General features: G+C 39.2%; 1 protein-coding gene across 2 annotated transcripts in view; it reads left to right on the top strand.

Annotated features, from left to right (window-relative positions):
- dachc (dachshund c) overlaps positions 1-23,337 on the top strand; it is a 116,977-nt gene that overhangs the window by 34,392 nt on the left and 59,248 nt on the right. For both annotated transcript variants that reach the window (XM_017712139.2, XM_017712138.2), the window contains exons 2-3: positions 12,532-12,647; positions 19,468-19,593. In XM_017712139.2, coding sequence (XP_017567628.2) covers positions 12,532-12,647; positions 19,468-19,593 — 242 coding nt within the window. The remainder of the gene's footprint in view (positions 1-12,531; positions 12,648-19,467; positions 19,594-23,337) is intronic.

Here is a 23,337-nt window from a genome sequence, read left to right as displayed (position 1 = left end):
TTTTAGTTAGTTCAGAAAAATGTGATTCATAATCTCAGACCTGGAGCTCCTAGTACAGGTGCGATGGACATGACTTCCGAGGTCTATAGGTGTGCATATATGTTGCGTATTTAATGATTGTAAGACGACTCAGCCAGTCAGATTGTAGTACTGAACTATCTGATTATAAGAGGTGTTATAATATGTGGGTGAGTGCTGTAATAGTGGATTGTTGATGTTCAGCTGTTGAAGCAGTAAAGTGCATTTTAAAGGAGCAGCTGGCAGTGTTATTTTAGATAAGGTCAGAGATCAGAGAGGGGATTGTGGGAATAACTGAAGTCTCTATAGACTCACAGCTCAGCTCCCGAGAGGCACACAGATACTTTACATTCAGCTACAAACAGGGTGTGTGTGTGTGTGTGTGTGTGTGTGTGTGTGTGTGTGTGTGTGTGTGTGTGTGTGTGTGTGTGTGTGTGTGTGTTTTGGAAAAAGGGTCTGTCTGTAAGATGTTTGCTGTGCTATTATTTCCATGGCTGATATTTCCTGATATGAGAACAAAAATACACACGTGATGTTTATGTGTAAGGCACAGATTTTTAGCCCCTCTCTCTCTCTCTTTTCACTGACTCTCACTTTCTGCTCTCTCACTCTGTCTTTATCTCTTTTTCTCTTCTTTCCTCCTCGCTCTAATTTTCTCTCTCTCTCAGTTGGTCTCTCGCTCAATCTCTCTCTCTTCTCTTTTCCCCACTCTCTCTTTATGTCCCCCTCCTTCTCTATCTTTGTCTCTCCCTTTCCTCTCGCTTTCCTTTCTCCTGCTCTCGTTTTTATCTCCCCCACTCCCTTATTTTTTTTTTACATCTTTTATCTCTCTTGTTTAGGTTCTCTCTCTCCTCTCTCTCTTTCAGTCTCTCTTTCTGTCTCTCTCTCTCTTGTTTAGTCTGTCTGTCTCTCTCTCTCTTTCTCTCTCATTTAGTGTCTCTCTCTTTCTCTCTAATTTAGTGTCTCTTTCTCTCTAATTTAGTGTCTCTTTCTCTCTAATTTAGTGTCTCTCTCTTTCTCTCTTGTTTAGTGTCTCTCTCTTTCTCTCTTGTTTAGTGTCTCTCTCTTTCTCTCTTGTTTAGTGTCTCTCTCTTTCTCTCTCTCTTGTTTAGTGTCTCTCTCTCTTTCTCTGTCTCTCTTGTTTAGTGTCTTTGTCTCTCTCTTGTTTAGTGTCTCTCTCGTTCTCTGTCTCTCTTGTTTAGTGTCTTTGTCTCTCTCTTGTTTAGTGTCTCTCTTGTTCTCTGTCTCTCTTGTTTAGTGTCTTTGTCTCTCTCTCATTTAGTGTCTCTCTCTTTCTCTCTAATTTAGTGTCTCTTTCTCTCTTGTTTAGTGTCTCTCTCTTTCTCTCTAATTTAGTGTCTCTTTCTCTCTTGTTTAGTGTCTCTCTTTCTCTCTAATTTAGTGTCTCTTTCTCTCTTGTTTAGTGTCTCTCTTTCTCTCTTGTTTAGTGTCTCTCTTTCTCTCTTGTTTAGTGTCTCTCTTTCTCTCTTGTTTAGTGTCTCTCTCTTTCTCTCTTGTTTAGTGTCTCTCTCTTTCTCTCTTGTTTAGTGTCTCTCTCTTTCTCTCTTGTTTAGTGTCTCTCTCTTTCTCTCTCTCTTGTTTAGTGTCTCTCTCTTTCTCTGTCTCTCTTGTTTAGTGTCTTTGTCTCTCTCTTGTTTAGTGTCTCTCTCGTTCTCTGTCTCGTTTAGTGTCTTTGTCTCTCTCTTGTTTAGTGTCTCTCTCTTTCTCTGTCTCTCTTGTTTAGTATCTTTGTCTCTCTCTTGTTTAGTGTCTCTCTCTCTTTCTCTGTCTCTCTTGTTTAGTGTCTTTGTCTCTCTCTTGTTTAGTGTCTCTCTCTTTCTCTGTCTCTCTTGTTTAGTATCTTTCTCTGTCTCTCTTGTTTAGTGTCTCTCTCTTTCTCTGTCTCTCTTGTTTAGTATCTTTCTCTGTCTCTCTTGTTTAGTGCCTCTGTCTCTTGTTTAGTGTCTCTCTCTTGTTTAATGTCTCTCTTTCTCTTTCTTTAATGTCTCTCTCTCTCTCTCTCTCTCTCTCTCTCTCTCTCTCTCTCTCTCTCTCACTCTCTCTCTGTGATGTCCACAGCTCTATTTACAGTTCTTTCATTATGGCTGGTTGCAGATTGCAGTGTAAATAGTGGCTTATTTAGGCAGCAGGGTCCCGATAAGGGCTCCAATTACGGCCCATGTTAAAGGGACTTCCTGTTTGAGGCCTGAATAAAGGATGTTTGCTTCTCTCCTTCTCCCTCTGCCCTCAGTCTCAACCCTCTGTTGTTTCCTCAAAGGGCCATTCCACCCAAAAATACATGTTTATTGTTTTTAACGACTGTCTGTTATTATTACTAATATAGACGTTCAAACAAAACACTGATGAGGAAACTGATCTGAAATAAGAGCTTCCACACTGTCCAAAGGCAGTCAGTCAAGACAAGAGAAGACAAAAAAATAGGTCTGAGTGGAGGGCTCCTTTAAGAGACTGAAATATTCTATTGGCAGTGTCTAGATAAACGTCACGTAGACCAGAGAACAGTAAAGATGAGTTTGTTTAGTTCGTTTCGAGCTACGAGGCTAATGTAACTAACAAGTGATAGAAGCTGTTGGCTTTGAAAGTCAGAGGCAAACCATAACCGTTAGAAACCTCTGTCACTTTCCTGTTTATGTTAATCTAACATGGGAGGCCTTGATCTGAGTTTCTGAAGTCCCAACCAGTTAGAGAGCTTGTTGAATCGATCTAGATAACACAGGAATTCCTAAATGGTTAATACAATATTACTACATGTAATATTATATATAGACAGTATAATTTAAAAGATAAAAAAAAAAAAAATATCCATTTTGAGGTGAATAGGCAGTGCAATTTGAGAAATGGCACCAGGTCATTCGCAGCTGGTGTAGACTGCTTTATTAATTATAATGGGAGAGTTTTGGTTTTGTTGTTGTTGCTTGCATTAGGCCTAGGTGTTTTGTCTACTTCTATAATAACTCTTTGTCAAGGAGTGTTAGACGCCATATAAGTTGATTTGAGATTACTTTAAGCCTTAAATGGCCAAGTTTTATTGTACACTCCTATAACCTAAGATTAACCTCAGCCAATTTGCATTGAAGTCCCTGTAGTTACTGATAAATAAGGCTTAATATGTAATAAGCTTGGAATTAAGGGGTTAAAGTCAAGTCAAGTCAAGTCAAGTCAATGTTATTTGTATGGCGCTTTTTACAACTGCTGTTGTCACAAAGCAGCTTCACAGAATTCCAGTAAAGATAAAGTTTTAACATGAATGTAAAAACCCAGGTGAACAAGCCAGGAGCGACAGTGGTAAGGAAAAACTCCCTCAGAGCTGAGGAAGAAACCTTGGGAGGAACCAAGGCTCACAAGGGGGGACCCATCCTCCTCTGGTCAAACTACCTACAAAGTTATTATACTACTAATATTAATAGTAATAGTACTACTAGTAGTAATAGCTAGGAGTCCATGAGAAACTTCAATGTAGAGCCTGTATAATGAAAAAAATCATTTTCCTCTCTTTATTGATTTAACAGTTCGATGCTGTATGTAAAGTTTATTGAAACTTCACTCCGTACCGTCCATATATGGAAGCTAAGTTGCAAAAAGTTCATTTTGAATTCATTGTTTTTGTGATGTCACAGAATCCAACTCATTTCCATCTACATGCCCGTTCAGCCTGCAGTAGTTTAGCCCCACCGATTCATGGTGAAGTGCTTTAGGCTGAATAGATGGAGAGATGTTGACAGAGTTGGTTTTTTTAGCATCAAAGAAACAGTGAATTCAACATGGGCCTTTTTTGCAGCGTAGTTTCCATATATCTGCTGTATTGATTAGAGAGTGACCAGTCTTAAATGGTGTGGGCCTTTTACATGTATAATGACAAAAGCAGCCTGTTAATTCTAAGGGATGAAGAGAGATTTGAAAATGGTCATTAAAAACGAATTACAACTGGTCCTGAGTTGCATAGCATTGATCAGTGTACAGCTGGGTTTGATCGTGCACACACAGTTACTGTTAACAGCAGTGAGCTCGATTCCATAATGTTTGTTTGCTTGTTGTTGTTGACGTTGTTTGTGGTTGGAATAGACGTGTCCTGCTGGAGTGCATGCGGCTGGTGTGCACGCACAGGCACACCTGTCTCTTATCCTCTGCTTCATTAGCTCTGCATATTAATAAGGTTTTTCCATGCACTCGCTCTTCTTGTTTGTTTACCTCAGTTTGTCCTCTCTTTCTTTACCTCTCTCTCTCTCTCTCTCTCTCTCTCTCTCTCTCTCTCTCTCTCTCTCTCTCTCTCTCTGAGTGGCACTGTTTTTTAAAACAGTATTTCAAAGCTTGAATGTTGGCTGTACTTTGGTTCCTTTTTGGTGACAGTAACTCACAGAGACAGAAACCACATAACGCCATGGTCAGGAACAAATCATCATGTCTAAAATTATAGGGGTGGACCGATGCACAAATTTTATGATACAATATGAATTGCTGTGTTTGCATCACAACATGGTACAGAAAAGAAATGCTAACACAATGTAGCACAATTATTTATTTACTTATTCATTGTTTGTTTTTTTCCATAAAGAGTGCTTGTTGAAAGGATAACTGGCCATAAGTCATTCCTTGGGATACATGCAATAATTAAAAATAGTATAAACAAAAGATTTATATTACATGTTGATTTGACAAATACATATGTTGATAAGTCTCTGGGCTTTACAAGCTCATTTACAGTCAGATCTCATGTTTGCAGACAAAGTGTGGTTCCTGCTTTTTGACTGAACTGAGTGAGAAGGGCTATTCTGACATGGTTCAGTCACTCCCAGCAAACTACGGAATCCACAACTCGATAGAGGTGGACTCTACAATGGAATTGAAGTGGGCTCTACGACCAAATAGAGGTCAACTCTACAACCGAATAGTTGTGGGCTCTACCACCAACTAGAGAGAGTGGCTTTACAGCTGAATAGTGACCGAATAGAGATGAACTCAGCAGCTGAATAGTGGTGGACTTTACCACTGAATAGAGATGCACTCTACAACCAAACAGAGGTGCAAATCAGAAGCTAGAAACATCCCTCTGGAGTTTTTGTGTAATGCCTTCAGAATGGGCTACTTTGAATCCTGTTTGGAGAAGTAGCTGCTGAGACTAATGTTTCCTCCTTGCTCCAGTAACTCACACATTTGGGTGATGTCTTCGCAGATGAGTTAGCATATTTGAGGTATTAGCATGTGAATTTGATACTTGCACAACGTCTGTGTCACCTTTCAGCCTGGCTCTCCTTGTCCATCATTGTTGTACTTGGACGAAACTGAAGTGTTCCCAGACAGGAGATGAATTCCAGGATAATGCAGCTTATTCCAGCTAAAACTTGCTCTTTCTGCTCTCTAGTTCAGACTAATCAATTATCTGAGGTGGACAAAGCTGAAGTTAGTTTCTCCACTGCCAGCTTCTTACTCAAATTTTCCTCCGGATCCAGAGTGTAACTGCTGAACAACTGCATTTAAGGTGGAACAGAAAATTCAAAAAGAAGCTGCCAGTCAAGAAGCAAACTTCAGCCTTACCCAACTGGTTTTTAACTCCATGAGTGGAGTATTTTAATGGTGATGGTTGTCACTTTTAGAAATATCATTTGTGTTTTGGCTAGAGATGAAGCTCCTATGCAAAGAATTCAGCTAGCTGACATGGAACAAAAATCTCTTACCTTCTTAGGTAAGGTTTGCATTCTGAATGGCGACCCACTAAGAATCATTTTAGTCTGAGAGCTGCTGTAACATTACTTTGTCTGTAATCTCTCCGGCAGGGCTGTACAATAAATTCAGTAACAGAAAGGAATCAGACAGAGGAGTATTTACTGTGCATAAAGGGTACCAGACTTAAAGTTTGAGAACTGCTGTTAAATGGAATACAAAAAAAAAGACACAAATATTGCTAACAGTGAATAAAACTCAATAGCCGTCTATTACAATAATGTAAATAAACGTGAGGCTATGCTGTTTGGAAGCTGCTATCTTCTATTCATTGTTAGCCATGTCAGGATGTTGGGTTGAGCTCTTGAAAAGTGCATATGGATGGAGGCAGACAATATTTGTTAGTGGATCCCAGCACAATTACATTAAGCAAGAGTCCTGACAACCCTTCTGCTCTCTCTCTCTCTCTCTCTCTCTCTCTCTCTCTCTCTCTCTGTCTCTCTCTGTCTCTCTCTCTCTCTCTCTCTCTCTCTCTCTGTCTCTCTCTGTCTCTCTCTGTCTCTCTCTGTCTCTCTCTCTCTCTCTCTCTCTCTCTCTCTGTCTCTCTCTCTCTCTCTCTCTCCCTCTTCTCTCTCTCTCTCTCTCTCTCTCTCTCTCTCTCTCTCTCTCTCTCTCTCTCTCTCACTCTTCCTCTCTCCCTCTTCTCTCTCTCTCTCTCTCTCTCTCTCTCTCTGTCTCTCTCTGTCTCTCTCTGTCTCTCTCTGTCTCTCTCTCTCTCTCTCTCTCTGTCTCTCTCTGTCTCTCTCTGTCTCTCTCTCTCTCTCTCTCTCTCTCTCTCTCTGTCTCTCTCTCTCTCTCTCTCTCCCTCTTCTCTCTCTCTCTCTCTCTCTCTCTCTCTCTCTCTCTCTCTCTCTCTCTCTCTCTCTCTCTCTCTCTCTCTCCCTCTCTCCCTCTTCTCTCTCTCTCTCTCTCTCTCTCTCTCTGTCTCTCTCTCTCTCTCTGTTGTTTGCCGGTCAGTGGGCAGCCCAGAGGGTGTTGTGGCCCTTTCATACCCCAGTAATTGATGAATTGTATGGGGTATGCAAATGAGAATCCATAAATCTTATGAATGACAGCTTAATTTATGTGAGCCTTAATGAATGTGGGATTAGATTTTAATTAAATGTCCTCAAAGGCACCCTGAGTGGTAAGTTACATTTTTGTTCGCTCTCTCTGTTTCTCTCTCTCTCTCTCTCTCTCTCTCTCTCTCTCTCTCTCTCTCTCTTTTGTGAGCTACCCTGTTTATTGAAAGACCTGTTTTTTGTCAGTTCTGATAATCTTTCCACAGCAGTTCCAGAGATGAAATGATAAAAATTGATCTACTTTAAATTTTAATTTCTATTTCTTTATTTTAAGATTTCATGTTTTATTTTATTTGTTATTTATTTAGTTATTCATAATTTTTTTGTTATTTATTTAGTTATTGATTAATTGTTTTTTTTTTTGGGCGGTGGGGGTGGGGTTGGGGTAGGTTGGGTGAGTGAGTGAAAAAATTTCTATCGCGCACCGATCTATCTTCGCGTTTCCTGGAGCTAGTCATTTGCATGGCTCGGATTAAACCCGCATTTAATCTGGTGCCGTCAGTATGAGTTTAATTAAAGCGCTGCCCATTAGGAATGATTAAAAATGCCATTAGGCATTTGGGCAGGACTGTGGAGGAGAGAGGACAGTGTGTGCTCTGGAGAGGCCTGTGCTTTTATTAGCACTGATACAGTAATAACTCCTCATGATTACAGCATTAACGCACAGTCTGTTGGCATCATGTTCTGAGGTTTGAGCTGCTGTGTGCATGTGTGAAAGTTTTTTATGGGTGTGTGGATGTGTTTGAATGTAAAACATCACTTTTCTGAGTAAAGAACTCTCATCACCTGTACATTTCATTAAAATTAGAGCAGAATTAATAGATGCATAATCTCAGGATCATTTCAGTGTCATCAAATATTTATTTTAAAAAAAACAACATTCTACAAATGTTTGGATTTGGCTGATATTTCAAACACGTATGCAATGATGTATTTATTGTACCTTGGAAGAGCACAATGTTTAGGTGACACTGGGTTACAGCACTAAAGTATCAGCATTCCATTAAATTAGCTGCATTTGAGACCCTAAAGAAATAAATGTGTGTGTGTGTGTGTGTGTGTGTGTGTGTGTGTGTGTGTGTGTGTGTGTGTGTGTGTGTGTGTGTGTGTGTGTGTGTGTAAATGAATAGATTTCTCCAAGTACATGCTCCTAGATATACACATAACATTTCATCTATATATCAGATGTATTAAAAATAATGCCAGGCTGGTGTTGAATGTATGATACTCATCTACAGAATTACGGAGGAAAGCATTTTCATGTAATGCCCCATCAGTGTGGACTAACTTTCAAATGAGTGCTAAAATATTAATAAAACTCACTACTTTTAAATAATTTGGTTTATAGTGTTTCAGGTGTAGTTCTGTGTAACATTTGGCTTGTTTTAATTGCTTTGTTTGTTTGAATTGTTTTAATGATTTAGCCAGGTTATGTCTTTATCATTTCTGTTTATTGTATTGTATTTTTATGTGCATATATATACCAGTAAATTAATATTCATCTCCTAGCTGAGTATTTTAAATCACAGCTGTTACACATGTAAAACTGTCCCACTGTTAAGCCCCAGGTTCACTCTCTGGTTCAGTTTGACACGCCCTCCTTATTGGTGGTTACCACTGGCGAAGTTGAATGTTGTTTTAAGCTCAGTCCTTGAGCATCTGTTGCAGGAAAAATAGATGAATGAAATAGACAAATGTAAATAGAAAAGTAACAAGCCTGGTTTGAAAATGTCAGTAGAAGATAAAATTTTTTTAATGCTATGAATAAAAGCAAAAAGTATAAAGTGACAGAACTACTAGTACAGATACCTTAGTACAGTATCAAAGTATTTGGCAAAGAATGTTCTCGCACTGTGTGATGTGATGTTAGCTGTGTGGTTCCTCCTTCAGTTCCAGCATCATAGCCTTTTTTTTAGTAGTGCTTCAATTAAAAATGGCTCATTTTAAAGTTAAGTAGTTTTTAAAGTAAAAATATTCAGTGTCTTCTGTTCCACAAGGTTTCATTATTATTTCCAGGAAAGAAAAGTGGTGTTGTGCCATCTGTAGTGTGACTTTAGTGTGATGTTATATATTGTTGCTCCAAAGTTGCCTTTTTGGACATACGCAGGTACATTCATCAAGTTCCAAACAATGTAAATGTTCCCTCAAAGGTACAACAGGTCTTTAAGGTCCAATTGTGCACCTTAAATGAGTTTTTCCCAGGTGAAAAGTACATATTTGTACCTTTTCATATCCAAATGTTTTAAAACAGTAGAATAAAATAAAAGTCTGGAGATGAGACGGGTGTGTGGAGTCCATAGAAAATGTCATTTTAGTGGATTATGGTAGTTATGTTCCCTGAATAAAAGTTCTGAGATGTACCCTTGATGGTCCCAGCCCATTTACAAGAGGGGTACTGTCCTGCCCCAGTGGCAGTTTCATACCTTTTTTTCTGAGAGTGTAGGAGGTTTTGTTCCAGCAGCAGCAATGTGTATGTCACTGTAAGGTCTCTTTTTAGGCAACCTAAAACCCTATTATTACCAACATTAAAAGCCACTCTTATGATTACTGCCCTACGTTGTCCAAATGAAATGTGCTTCATTTGAATGTGTGCAAAATTTCTGCATAAACAAACAATATTTCATCAGCATTGTTATTGCCAAAAGTAAGTACACAATGAAAGACAATAACTATGTTATTATATAAAGATATTTTATTCATGGGGAAATGACGTTCATTTGAAAGTAAATTCAGTGCGTCTTTCTTTTGGTTGCGCTGTCCTGCTCTACCTACACTCTGCATACCAGCACACACTGAACCATTCCCGGCGATAGCGTGAGATGTGAAAGAGGTGAGAGCTAAAGCTGTCATAATCCCGCTTAGTTTAAAAAGGTCACTCGCAGTGATAATAAAAAAAATCGCCATTTTGTTCATTTATTTACTCTCTGCTGCAGACAGATAAAGAAACGGAACAATTAGGGAATGGAGAGAGGGAGATTTTCAAAGGGCAAACGGTGAGTTTAATATTTTATGAGGGCTGATTGGTGCTCAGGCGTGGGGGTGGGGCAAACAGAGGAGGCACAAGCCGCACTGAGGCATTCAAACACCAGAATCTACACAGCCCAAATGACGTAAATAAACAAAGATCTTAACCAAAAAGCTTATGTGTTATATCTGTAAACTATACATGAGAGGTACACGACTGTGGTCTGCTGCAACCAAATATAGTTTCAATGGATTAGGGTACAATGGATTATGTTCCCCGACTAAAGGTACTGAGATGTACCCTTGAGGGTCCCACCCCAGTGATGAATGGTACTGACCTGCCCCGGTGGCAGTTTACTACCTTTTTTACGAGAGTGGAGGAGGTTTTAAAAAAAAAAATCAAAAGCAAGTACAGAAAAGTATAAAGTACTATATTCAGTGTTGCGTGTGACTTATATCTGTAATCTAGTGGATAAGGCTAGGTGTTAAGTGTTAGATCTTATAGTTGTATCTCTAAATGGACAGGTTGGAGGCTAAAGAGCCACAAGGATATGACATTAGAGCAAGAGCTCCACAGCAAAAAGGAAGGAAAGTTAAAGTGTTAATTGAAGAATGTAACACTAATCTTATTGCAGATATATACTAATTCTAATAAATTCTAATATATTAGCTATGAACAGAGCTGATGCAGGTCGTGGCTCCCAGTTTATATAACCAAACTTCATTTGTCCATTTTTTCCCTACTCAGAATTTGAAAACTTTTCCAGCATACTAAATTTTTATAGTGAATTGAGCAACAGAGAAGCTCCAAAAATACTTGAAATAAAAAATAGTTCCATTATTTTCCATTCAAACTTAAGAGTGTTATTTCCTTCTCTTGTAAAGTTTCTTGTAAGGTTTGTTACAACAGATATATACATGAAAATACATGTTTGTTTGTTTGTTTGTTTGTTTACAGTGTTAAGCAAAAGTGTGAACACTTCTAGTGATATTTTGTTGTTTTTCTAAGTGAAAAAAATAGGCTAAGAAAACACACATAAATATGACATTTTACTCCAAATTTTAGCACACAATTTAATGGGTTTGTAAAATAAATGGGTTTCCATGGCCGAGCAGCTGCATCCAAGCCTTACTTCACCGAGCGCAATGCAGAGCGTCGAATGCAGTGGTGTAAAGCATCGTCACTGGACTCTAGAGCAGTGGAGACGTGTTCTCTGGAGTGACGAATCACACTTCTCCGTCTGGAAATCTGATGGATGAGTCTGGGTTTGGCGGTTGCCAGGAGAATGGTACTTGTCTCACTTCATTGTGCTGAGTGTAAAGTTTGGTGGAGGGGGGATTATGGTGTGTGGTTCTTCTTCAGGATTTGGGCTCGGCCCCGTAGTTCCAGCGAGAGGAACTCTTAATGCGTCAGCAGACCAAGAGATTTTGGACAATTTCATGCTCCCAGCTTTGTGGGAACAGTTTGGGGACGGCCCCTTCCTGTTCTAACATGACTGCGCACCAGTGCACAAAGCAAGGTCCATAAAGACGTGGATGAGCGAGTTTGGTGTGGAAGAACTTCACTGGCCTGCACAGAGTCCTGACTTCAACCTGATAGAACGCCTTTGGGTTGAAGTAGTGTGGAGACTGCGAGTCAGACCTTCTCATCCAACATCAGTGTGTGACCTCACAAATGCACTTCTGGAAGAACGGTCAAAAATTCCCATAAACACACTCCTAAACCTTCTGGAAAGCCTTTCCAGAAGAGTTGAAGCTGTTATAGCTGCAAAGGGTGGGCCAACATCATAGTAAACCCTATGGATTAAAAATGGGATGTCACTCAAGTTCATGTGTGTGTGAAGGCAGACGACCGAATACTTTTGGCAATATTGTGTGTGTGTGTGTGTGTGTGTGTGTGTGAACAACTAGATGTAAGTGCCTATTGCTATTATACTACTTGGTTGAAGTGTTGAGTGTTAGTTTTATCTATAAACTCTAGACTGTGGAGTTAAGTGTTTGGTGTAACTGGTGGTTAAATCTCAGGTAGAGGTCCACAAAAACCAAAATTTCTATAAACTACTAGGTCGAAGAGTTCGTTTTGAAGCTAAAGTTGAACTACAGGTTACGGATGTTATATTATGTTTATGTTTTATCTATAACCTAGAAGTTAAAGTAGTGGAGTGCCCTGACACCAAAGTGAGTGTATGATATTCGTCATTGTCTTGTCTGCATGTAATAAATGATGAGTGAGTATCGTGAGGAGAAGTCCTGGTTAGTGAGGATGTTATGTATATTAGGTGGAGAGCTGTGTTGATTTTAGTGTGTGTAAACTTGAACTGAGAAGAAGTCAGTGCACAAATGTAGAGGAGCAGGTAACGAGGCGCACGCTGTGAATTATTCATGAGGAAAAAATGGCTGATTGTGGAAAAGGCAGATGAGACTACTGTGTGATCTAATTACTGCAAGGAGAGAGAGAGAGAGAGGGGGGGGGGGGCGAGAGACGGAGAGAGAGTAGTGAATGTCCTTGAGATCATTTATTCACTCTTATTGTGTACAGTGAATATGTCAAAGCCTCTATACAGATGGTGCGTATGTGCTAAATGAATATATATAGCCTGTAAGTTCAGTGCAGCTTCTCCTTTTAGTGCTGAGGTGTTCCGGCCTTTGATATACCCGATACCTTTTGTTCCTGCGACACAATAGTCTCAAATCACACTCAAATTCAACACACAGTACTCAGCCTGCACTGTGTTCTTTTTCTTTCTAGCTCCAGACCTGGACGACCCCCCAAAAGGACCCAAAGTGTGACATCACCCGAGAGTCCACACATCCTTCCCCATTCTGTCACGGGACTCATGACTTCAGGAATGATGTCTCACACAGGTAAGACTAGGGCAGAACCTTCCTTACCAGTCACGAAATACACAGTTCAGCTCAGTGTAGTCCAGAGCTGTCGCTGTTGGTTATATTAGTAATGGAGTGATCTCCTTTAGTTTCATTACTCTTGCTGATTAATCCAATAATAATAGTAACAGTAGTAGCAGTGGTAGTAGTAGTAGCAGTGGTAGTAGTAGAAGTAGTAGTAGTAGTAGTAGTAGTAGTAGTAGTAGTAACAGTAGTGGTAGTAGTAGAGGTAGTAACAGTAGTAGTAGTAGTAGTGGTGGTGGTAGTAGTAGTAGTAGTAGTGGTAGTAGTAGTAGTAGTAGTAACAGTAGTAGTAGTGGTAGTTGTAGCAGTAGTAGTAGTAACAGTAGTGGTAGTAGTAGTGGTAGTAACAGTAGTAGTAGTAGCAGTGGTAGTAGTAGTAGTAGAAGTAGTAGTAGTGGTAGTAGTAGTAGTGGTAGTAACAGTAGTAGTAGCAGTAGTAGTAGTGGTAGTTGTAGCAGTAGTAGTAGTAACAGTAGTAGTAGTGGTAGTAACAGTAGTAGTAGCAGCAGTGGTAGTAACCGTAGTAGAAGCAGTAGTAGTAACAGTAGTAGTTCTGGTAGTAGTAGTAGTGGTAGTAGTAGTAGTGGTAGTAACAGTAGTAGTAGTGGTAGTAACAGTAGTAGAGGTGGTAGTATCAGTAGTAGTAGTGGTAGTATCAGTAGTAGTAGTGGTAGTAACAGTAGTAGTAGTGGTAGTAGTAGCAGTAGTGGTGCTGGTCTTGGTAGCAGTAGTAGTAGTAGTGGTGGTGGTGGTGGTGGTGGTAGTAACAGTAGTAGTAGTAGTGGTAGTAACAGTAGTAGTAGTAGCAGTAGTGGTGGTGGTCTTTGGAGCAGCAGTAGTAGTAGTAGTAGTGGTGGTGGTGGTAGTAGCAGCAGTGGTGGTAGCAGTAGTAGCAGTAGTAGTAGTAACTAAGTAGTCATTCTGTTACAATTAATCAATTAATCAGTGTTTTTTATTGGCAAAATCATTTTTGCACAAGCTAAAACATATTTGAAACAACCTTTTTCATCGTATTAGTAATCAATGAATCACTCCATAACTGATGATTAGTTGATTTCTTTGTTTTCAAAATTGAAAAAATAGCCGAACAATGTTTAAAAATGTCCAGGCCTTCAGAAAAAAAGTTGGAAAAACAATCTAGAAAACTCTTGAAACAACTTAATAAAAAAAAAATTCGTCATTGCTCCATTTTTTGACTATTATTAATCACTTAATTATTTTAAGTTAAAATAATATTAATTATAATAAAATAATAATTATTATAATAAAATAATCTTCAAGAAAAAAAATATTTTATTGAAGATCAATTGGGAAATCATAGTATGAACTCTCAAAAACTATTATGAATGTAGGACCTAGTGGTGAAAACATGACATGTTAATTGTTATTAAAACAAATTTTAAATCAGTGTTTACAAACACACAGATAACACTGTTATGGAGGAAAAAAGATTAGCGATTAATGACACCGACTGATTTATTGCCTCTTCTGCCGTTCTCACTGCACATTTGTTTTGAAGGGTTCTGTGGAAGGTTTTGGTGTTTTTTGAATATGTGAAGGTTGGTCTAGATACAGATTCCCTGCCAATGAAGCATTAAGCTAAACGAAATAAGGTAAAACCCAATAATAACACTGAATAAAAGCTAATAGAATTGAATAATTCCACTGGAAGCAGTTACAGTTAACTGATCAGCTCATTTCCTAAGCTGTGAATGCGCTCTCTGAGCTCAGTGAGAACACTTTGAGAAGACATCACAGTGAAAATGTTAATATAACAAGTACAAAACAAGCAGCCGAGGCGCGTAACTGTAACACTTGTTACAACAAAGCAAGAGGAACAGCTGCTGCTGTTTTTTCTTCTTGCATGCTGCGGGGGCGGCGGCGGTGGTGGGGGTGGGGGGGGGAGGGGTGGGGGGGGTGTAAGGTTGATTTGACTGTTATTTCTGTTTTTTCACAAACAAATGCTGGCAAGTATGTTACAAGCTTAGGGGCACTTGTATATAAGCCATATTAGGCTGCACTCGTTTAGAGTGCTGTGAGTGGGCCTTTTAATCTAATTAGTCCAAATGAAAGATATTTGTTGTGTTGCTTGTTTGAGCCCCACAGCTACTGTTTACGCTATGACAATGCATGCCGGCCTGAAGCTACACTACACTACCACAGTGTCTCTTCTGACCTTTATCTTGGGTTGTAATTAAAAGGAATTACATACGGCCCAGAGACACGCTCACCTCAAGCTGTGTGATAGATGCTCCTAAAAGTAGCTCAAGAGTTGTATGTGCAAAAGTGTTCAGACAACATGTCTAATTAGTGAATTCAGCTGCTTTTAAAATAACTCAGGTGTCTCCGTAGAAAAGCATTGCTAATAGAATCGGATGCCCTGGAGCTGCCACACATGAGCCTATGGTCACCATGCCCAATGCTAAGGGGCAGCTAGAGGGGTATAAAGCCCCGCTCATTGGGGCGTGGAGCAGTTGAACTGTGTTCTCTGGAGAGATGGAGCTCCATCCAATACCTCTGGGATGAGCTGGAGCAATCCTGAACTAAAAATCCAACATCAGTACCTGACTTCACCAATGCTCTTGTGGCTGAATGCAATCAAATCCTCACAGCAATGTTGTAGTGTATATAGTCAGCACCCCAACTTAAAACAATTTTTTTAACGAAACAGTACAAAGAATTATGTGTGTACAAGTGCATTAACACTGATATTTGCACATAAATATGCGCTCTTGTTTAATCAGTTTGATTTATCAAGCTAACGGATCTTTAATCTATTTCTGTAATTTTATTCATTATTAGACATGGTATTAAAATGATTTTTAGCAAAAATGAAATAAAAATATTTTTTGTAATCCAGATAATAGTTCACAGTTAATAGTTTTGACATTAATCTTAGAGCTTGGTCTTCCACTGAGCTTAATCCCAAACCTTTTCAGGTTCAGGAATTAATTGGAAACAGCACCACCTCCAGATGATCAGTATAGCATTTGTCAGTTGCAAACAAGTGTTCCTCAGTAACACCTTTCCACCATTTCTTAGTCTAATAATTCTGACTGATTTACTGCCACCGCCGTTCTCACTGCAGATTTGTTTGATGAGTCCTGTGGAAGGTTTTCGGTTTTGGTTTTCCGCTTGACGGTGGGCAGAACATTTACCGGTGATTGTGAATGTCTAAGCGGTGTGTCAATCATAATATTGGTCTAAATCTATCTAATTTGCAACACATGCAACTTTTTAGCATTCTAGAAGTGCTGACAACTCCCATGATACACTTGCAATATCATGAAATTGGCATCATATCTGTCCTACACTGAAAAAAGTAATGCACTAAATTAACTTCTATAATTTCCACAGTAATAAAACATATTACATCAACACAGTTCTCTCTTTCAGCTTACTGACTTTGGCCTGTAACTGTGTTGAGGTAATATATTTTATTAATATAGAAATGATGTACACATTTGAATCGAGTACACCTAATGCATCACGTTTTCCATTGTAGTCTGCCTGTAAAGCTAAATGCATATCTGCTGTGCATCGACATCTGAGCCGCCCTTGGCTTTGTGTGTGTGTGTGTGTGTGTGTGAAAATGCTCTCAATCAGCCCCTCCCGCACGCCTCAAAGCAAGCCCTCGAAAGAAAGCCTCGTGCATTTGTACCCGTTTAGAAAGAGCAGGTGAGGGATGTGTCAGAGAGAGCGAGAGAGGGAGAGAGAGCTGTGTGCGTGTGTTGGTGAATCTATAGTGTAGGCAGCCTCGAGTTTTCTTTTATCTTCAGCAGAGGTCACACTATCAATGTCAGCTATGGAGATGGGAACTCAAAGGCCTCCGGGGATATGGAGGGAGGGAAGGAGAGAGAGAGAGAGAAAGATGGAAAGAAAGAGAGAGAGGGGCATTTTTTTCTCTTTGAGTGGCTTGAAGAGAGAGAAAGAGGAGCGCTTTGATATCGTCCTCTCTGCTGGCTGAATGGGGCCTTGGCTTTCATGCTCTGATCTTGACATTTTGTGAAAGCATTTGGAGAGCAACTGAAAGCAAACGCGCACACATAGACACCGTGCTGCCAATTACCTCATAGTGGAACATAAACTGTAGCCAATTTCGGTTAGTCTAAATGCCAGCCAGCTAAAGTAGCAGAACTAGTTTGAAACCAGCCTGGCGAATGTTTTCACATGTGAAATTCGGTTCCCTGGAGCTAAACACATTTTTGCTCTGCAAAAACATAACACTGATCCGCTGTGCGCCACTGCTGGTGATAATGCTCATTCTGAATGTCCTTGCTTCACTAGTGTGTTTCCCGCACACTTGACTCTTCTCAAGCTATTGCTTCCCAATGCTAGCCACTCTGGCTCGGGACCCTGGACTCTTTACTGAACATCAGTGTTTTGTTGGTATCAGTCTCAACACCACACACAAATCAGGCATAACATGATGACCGCCTCCTTGTTTCTACGCTCATTGTCCATTTTATCAGCTCCTCTTACTGTATAGCTGCACTTTGTAGTTCATCTGTTTCTCTGATACTTTGTTAGCCCCCTTTTACCCTGTTCTTCAGTGGTCAGGACCCCCATGGACCCTCACAGAGCAGGTATTATTTGGGTGGTGGATCATTCCCAGCACTGTGGTAACACTGATATAGTGGTGGTGTGTTAGGGTGTGTTGCGCTGATCTGAGAGGATCAGACACAGCAGTGCTGCTGGTCCTGACCACTGAAGAACAGTGCTCTATATTCAAAAGTTTCCAGACGCACCTTCTAATTAGTGAATTTATCTACGTTAACGTGTGTCCATTGCTGACATGGATGTTCAAATTTGCTTACACAGTTTCTCTCTCACACCTCTGTAGAAAAGCATTGACCAATAGAATGGAACACTCTGGAATAGTCACCATGCCCAAAGCCAAGTTAGAGGGGTATAAACCCCCCCAGTATTAAGCTGCGGAGCAGTGGAACTGTGTGCTCTGGAGAGATGGAGCTTCATCCAATAGCTTTGGCTATGAGTTGGAGTGATCCTGAACTGATCATCCATCATCAGTACCTGACCTCACTGATGCTCTTGTGGCTGAATACAATCAAACCCTTACAGCTATGTTCCAATATCTAGTGTAAAGCCTTCCCAGAAGAGTCATAGCTGTTACTGCAGCAAGGTGAATCAGAAATCTGTTGTAGTAGTTGTAAAGTACTTGCATCATTTTATACATTTATCTGCAGTAGAGTTGGATTCTGTATTATCAAGAACAGTTATTCCAAACTTTTGGAGGCGGAGGGAGAGAAGAGAGAGCTGAGTCTGAGCCGTGTAGTCAGTGTCATCTGTCCGTGCAGTGAAGGGATGCTAATCTGAGCCTAATTGAATTATGCTATATCGCTGAGGACACACACACACCCTGGCAAAGTCAGTGTGTGTTAGCGGAGGCTCGTGACGTTGGGCAGGTGCCTGACAGCATGAATGCTAATTACTAGCGTGTGATGAAGGGGGTGCAGCCCTTATCCGGCCCACCCTGCGTTAGTCTTATTCCAGCCTCATTCCTAATGTCACTGATACAGAAACACTGATCTGAGAGCAGAGTTTTAAATCACACTGTGAAATGCTTCTGTGACGCAAGGCCAGTCTTCTGACTGTGCCATTGGATATTAATAGACCAGACGCTTTGGCATTTTAATGTGACAGCGCATGCTTTTCCTCTGTCACTCACTATCTGTAGAACTGCATCCTTACCTTTGTTTTTTCTTCATAATATGTAAAAAAAAGTACTAAAGAAAGTGATGCATTGAATTTACTTGATTTCAAATGTGTGCTGCTGTTACCCTTGACAGGGTGCATGTTCAGTGTCATGTTCTCCTTATTGAGAGGTCATGTTAATGGCATATTTACTAAGGAAAATACATTTTAAATGATTAAAAATAGATACTGTATGTAGTGGTGGACACTTTTTTCAAAATATGAAATTATGTATAAGATATGAGCAATAACTAAATACACACACAGGCACACAAAGCTGCGTATCCTTTTGGGTCGCGGAGAGAAGCTGGAGCCTATCCCAGCGGTCAATGGGCGGAAGGCCTAGAGAGGTCACTACTCTATTGCAGAAATAGCTAAATATATAAATACATATTTTTTTGAATATAAACATACATTCATATTAAATTTGAAGTGTTGTAACTTGAAATACCAGAAAGCAGTATCTTGGCCTACACTGCAAAACAAATGCTGCACTTAATTTACCTGATTCATAATGTAGAACGTTTGGATTTATTAGAGTTTATTATAGAAGAAAATACATTACATCAACACAGTAAATGTAAACATAATAAACAAGCGCAGTAATATTTCTGTTTTCTTGCATTTGGCAGTAGTTGTGTTGACATAGATTTTATACATGTGGAAATTATGTACACAATACAAACGCGTACATAATTTCCATATGTATAAAATCTATGTGAACACTTTTTCAGTATAGGAAGATCTGAAGTGTGTTTGTTTCCAGTTTGGCAAGGTCATGTGTCCAGTGTTCTGGAGAAGCTTACATTTAAGAGTAATATTGCAATAATTAAGTCAGACTTGACGTGGTATATATGATACTGCCATTTTGTTGCTGTTATAATAAAGCCTTCATTGTGAAGTGTTTGCACAGTGTAAAGGACAGTTAGAGTTACATAAAAATGGAAATATGTGGTGTTAGTATGTGTTACTTTAGTTGCAGCACATCTCAATACAGTAATGTAAGATGTTCTCTCATCTTCTCTCTCTTTCTCTTCCTGCTTCACTTCATTTCTCTCAGGTCTAACAGCTGCTACTTTAGCAGAAGCTATGAAGAAGAAGATTAAAATGGAGGTGATGAGCAGCTACCATGGCAGTAACAACCACGGCACAGACTCCGAGAATGGAGACATCAGCTCGAGTATGGGTGAGTTTAAAACTCTCATGGGTGGATTTAAGACACTTTTAAGCACTCTTAAACATACTCTCCACTCGTAAGTGTTCTTTCAGCTCTTTTGCTTTTTTACCAGTTGTAAGCCTTCTTCCCAGCCTTAACCACTCGAAAGTGTCCTTTTCACTCTTAAGTGTTCATACCACTTATAAGCATTCTTAACCACTTGAAAGTGTCCTTTTCACTCTTAAGCATTTTTACTATTTGGAAATATTGTTGCCACTCAAACGTTTTTACCATTCATAAGCATTCTTAGCACTCTTAAAAGTTTTTACCATGTGTAAATGTTCTTACAACTCATAGGCCTTCTTTCCACTCTTGTGCATTCCTACCCAACTTAAGCATCATACCACCCACAAGTTCTTTTCCCCACTCTTAAGCGTTTTTAACATTCATAAGCATTCTTACCACTTTTAAGCGTTTTTGCTATTCGTAAGCATTCTTACCACTCATCAGCATTTTTACCACTCATAAGCATTCTTACCTGTCTTAAGCCTTTTTACCATTCATAAGCATTCTTACCACTCTTAAGCCTTTTTACCATTCATAAGCATTCTTACCACTCTTAAGCCTTTTTACCATTCATAAGCATTCTTACCACTCTTAAGCCTTTTCACCATTCGTAAGCATTCTTACCAGTCTTAAGCCTTTTCACCATTCATAAGCATTCTTACCACTCTTAAGCCTTTTCACCATTCATAAGCATTCTTACCACTCATCAGCTTTTTTACCACTCATAAACATTCTTACCACTCTTAAGCCTTTTTACCATTCATAAGCATTCTTACCAGTCTTAAGCCTTTTTACCACTCATAAGCATTCTTACCACTCTTAAGCCTTTTCACCATTCGTAAGCATTCTTACCACTCTTAAGCCTTTTCACCATTCGTAAGCATTCTTACCACTCTTAAGCCTTTTTACCATTCATAAGCATTCTTACCACTCTTAAGCCTTTTCACCATTCATAAGCATTCTTACCACTCATCAGCATTTTTACCACTCATAAGCATTCTTACCACTCTTAAGCCTTTTCACCATTCATAAGCATTCTTACCAGTCTTAAGCCTTTTCACCACTCATAAGCATTCTTACCACTCTTAAGCCTTTTCACCACTCATAAGCATTCTTACCACTCTTAAGCCTTTTCACCATTCATAAGCATTCTTACCAGTCTTAAGCCTTTTCACCACTCATAAGCATTCTTACCACTCTTAAGCCTTTTCACCACTCATAAGCATTCTTATCAGTCTTAAGCCTTTTCACCATTCATAAGCATTCTTACCACTCTTAAGCATTTTCACCATTTTTAAGCATTCTTACCACTCTTAAGCCTTTTCACCATTCGTAAGCATTCTTACCACTCTTAAGCTTTTTCACCATTTGTAAGCATTCTTACCACTCTTAAGCTTTTTCACCCTTCATAAGCATTCTTACCACTCTTAAGCCTTTTCACCATTCATAAGCATTCTTACCACTCTTAAGCCTTTTCACCATTCATAAGCATTCTTACCACTCTTAAGCCTTTTCACCATTCATAAGCATTCTTACCACTCTTAAGCCTTTTTACCATTCATAAGCATTCTTACCACTCTTAAGCCTTTTCACCATTCATAAGCATTCTTACCACTCTTAAGCCTTTTCACCATTCATAAGCATTCTTACCACTCTTAAGCCTTTTCACCATTCATAAGCATTCTTACCACTCTTAAGCCTTTTTACCATTCATAAGCATTCTTACCACTCTTAAGCCTTTTCACCATTCATAAGCATTCTTACCACTCTTAAGCCTTTTCACCATTCGTAAGCATTCTTACCACTCTTAAGCCTTTTCACCATTCGTAAGCATTCTTACCACTCTTAAGCCTTTTTACCATTCGTAAGCATTCTTACCACTCTTAAGCATTTTCACCATTTTTAAGCATTCTTACCACTCTTAAGCCTTTTCACCATTCGTAAGCATTCTTACCACTCTTAAGCTTTTTCACCATTTGTAAGCATTCTTACCACTCTTAAGCTTTTTCACCCTTCATAAGCATTCTTACCACTCTTAAGCATTTTCACCATTTTTAAGCATTCTTACCACTCTTAAGCCTTTTCACCATTCGTAAGCATTCTTACCACTCTTAAGCTTTTTCACCATTTGTAAGCATTCTTACCACTCTTAAGCTTTTTCACCCTTCATAAGCATTCTTACCACTCTTAAGCCTTTTCACCATTCATAAGCATTCTTACCACTCTTAAGCCTTTTCACCATTCATAAGCATTCTTACCACTCTTAAGCCTTTTTACCATTCATAAGCATTCTTACCACTCTTAAGCCTTTTCACCATTCATAAGCATTCTTACCACTCTTAAGCCTTTTCACCATTCGTAAGCATTCTTACCACTCTTAAGCCTTTTCACCATTCGTAAGCATTCTTACCACTCTTAAGCCTTTTTACCATTCGTAAGCATTCTTACCACTCTTAAGCCTTTTTACCATTCATAAGCATTCTTACCACTCTTAAGCCTTTTCACCATTCATAAGCATTCTTACCACTCTTAAGCCTTTTTACCATTCGTAAGCATTCTTACCACTCTTAAGCTTTTTCACCATTTGTAAGCATTCTTACCACTCTTAAGCTTTTTCACCCTTCATAAGCATTCTTACCACTCTTAAGCCTTTTCACCATTCATAAGCATTCTTACCACTCTTAAGCCTTTTCACCATTCATAAGCATTCTTACCACTCTTAAGCCTTTTTACCATTCGTAAGCATTCTTACCACTCTTAAGCCTTTTTACCATTCGTAAGCATTCTTACCACTCTTAAGCATTTTTACCATTCGTAAGCATTCTTACCACTCTTAAGCATTTTTACCACTCATAAGCATTCTTACCACTCTTAAGCGTTTTCACCATTCATAAGCATTCTTACCACTCTTAAGCCTTTTCACCATTCATAAGCATTCTTACCACTCTTAAGCCTTTTCACCATTCATAAGCATTCTTACCACTCTTAAGCCTTTTCAACATTCATAAGCATTCTTACCACTCTTAAGCCTTTTCACCATTCATAAGCATTCTTACCACTCTTAAGCCTTTTCACCATTCATAAGCATTCTTACCACTCTTAAGCCTTTTTACCATTCATATGCATTCTTACCACTCTTAAGCCTTTTCACCATTCATAAGCATTCTTACCACTCTTAAGCCTTTTTACCATTCGTAAGCATTCTTACCACTCTTAAGCATTTTCACCATTTTTAAGCATTCTTACCACTCTTAAGCCTTTTCACCATTCGTAAGCATTCTTACCACTCTTAAGCTTTTTCACCATTTGTAAGCATTCTTACCACTCTTAAGCCTTTTTACCATTCATAAGCATTCTTACCACTCTTAAGCCTTTTCACCATTCATAAGCATTCTTACCACTCTTAAGCCTTTTCACCATTCATAAGCATTCTTACCACTCTTAAGCCTTTTTACCATTCATAAGCATTCTTACCACTCTTAAGCCTTTTCACCATTCATAAGCATTCTTACCACTCTTAAGCCTTTTTACCATTCGTAAGCATTCTTACCACTCTTAAGCCTTTTTACCATTCGTAAGCATTCTTACCAGTCTTAAGCCTTTTCACCATTCATAAGCATTCTTACCACTCTTAAGCCTTTTCACCATTCGTAAGCATTCTTACCACTCATGTGTTCTTGAAGAACTCCAATTAGATATTTAATTTTA

The sequence above is a fragment of the Pygocentrus nattereri genome, chromosome 12 (assembly GCF_015220715.1).
Source record: "Pygocentrus nattereri isolate fPygNat1 chromosome 12, fPygNat1.pri, whole genome shotgun sequence".
Lineage (NCBI taxonomy): Eukaryota > Metazoa > Chordata > Actinopteri > Characiformes > Serrasalmidae > Pygocentrus > Pygocentrus nattereri.
This window is presented reverse-complemented; position numbering and strand designations above follow the sequence as displayed.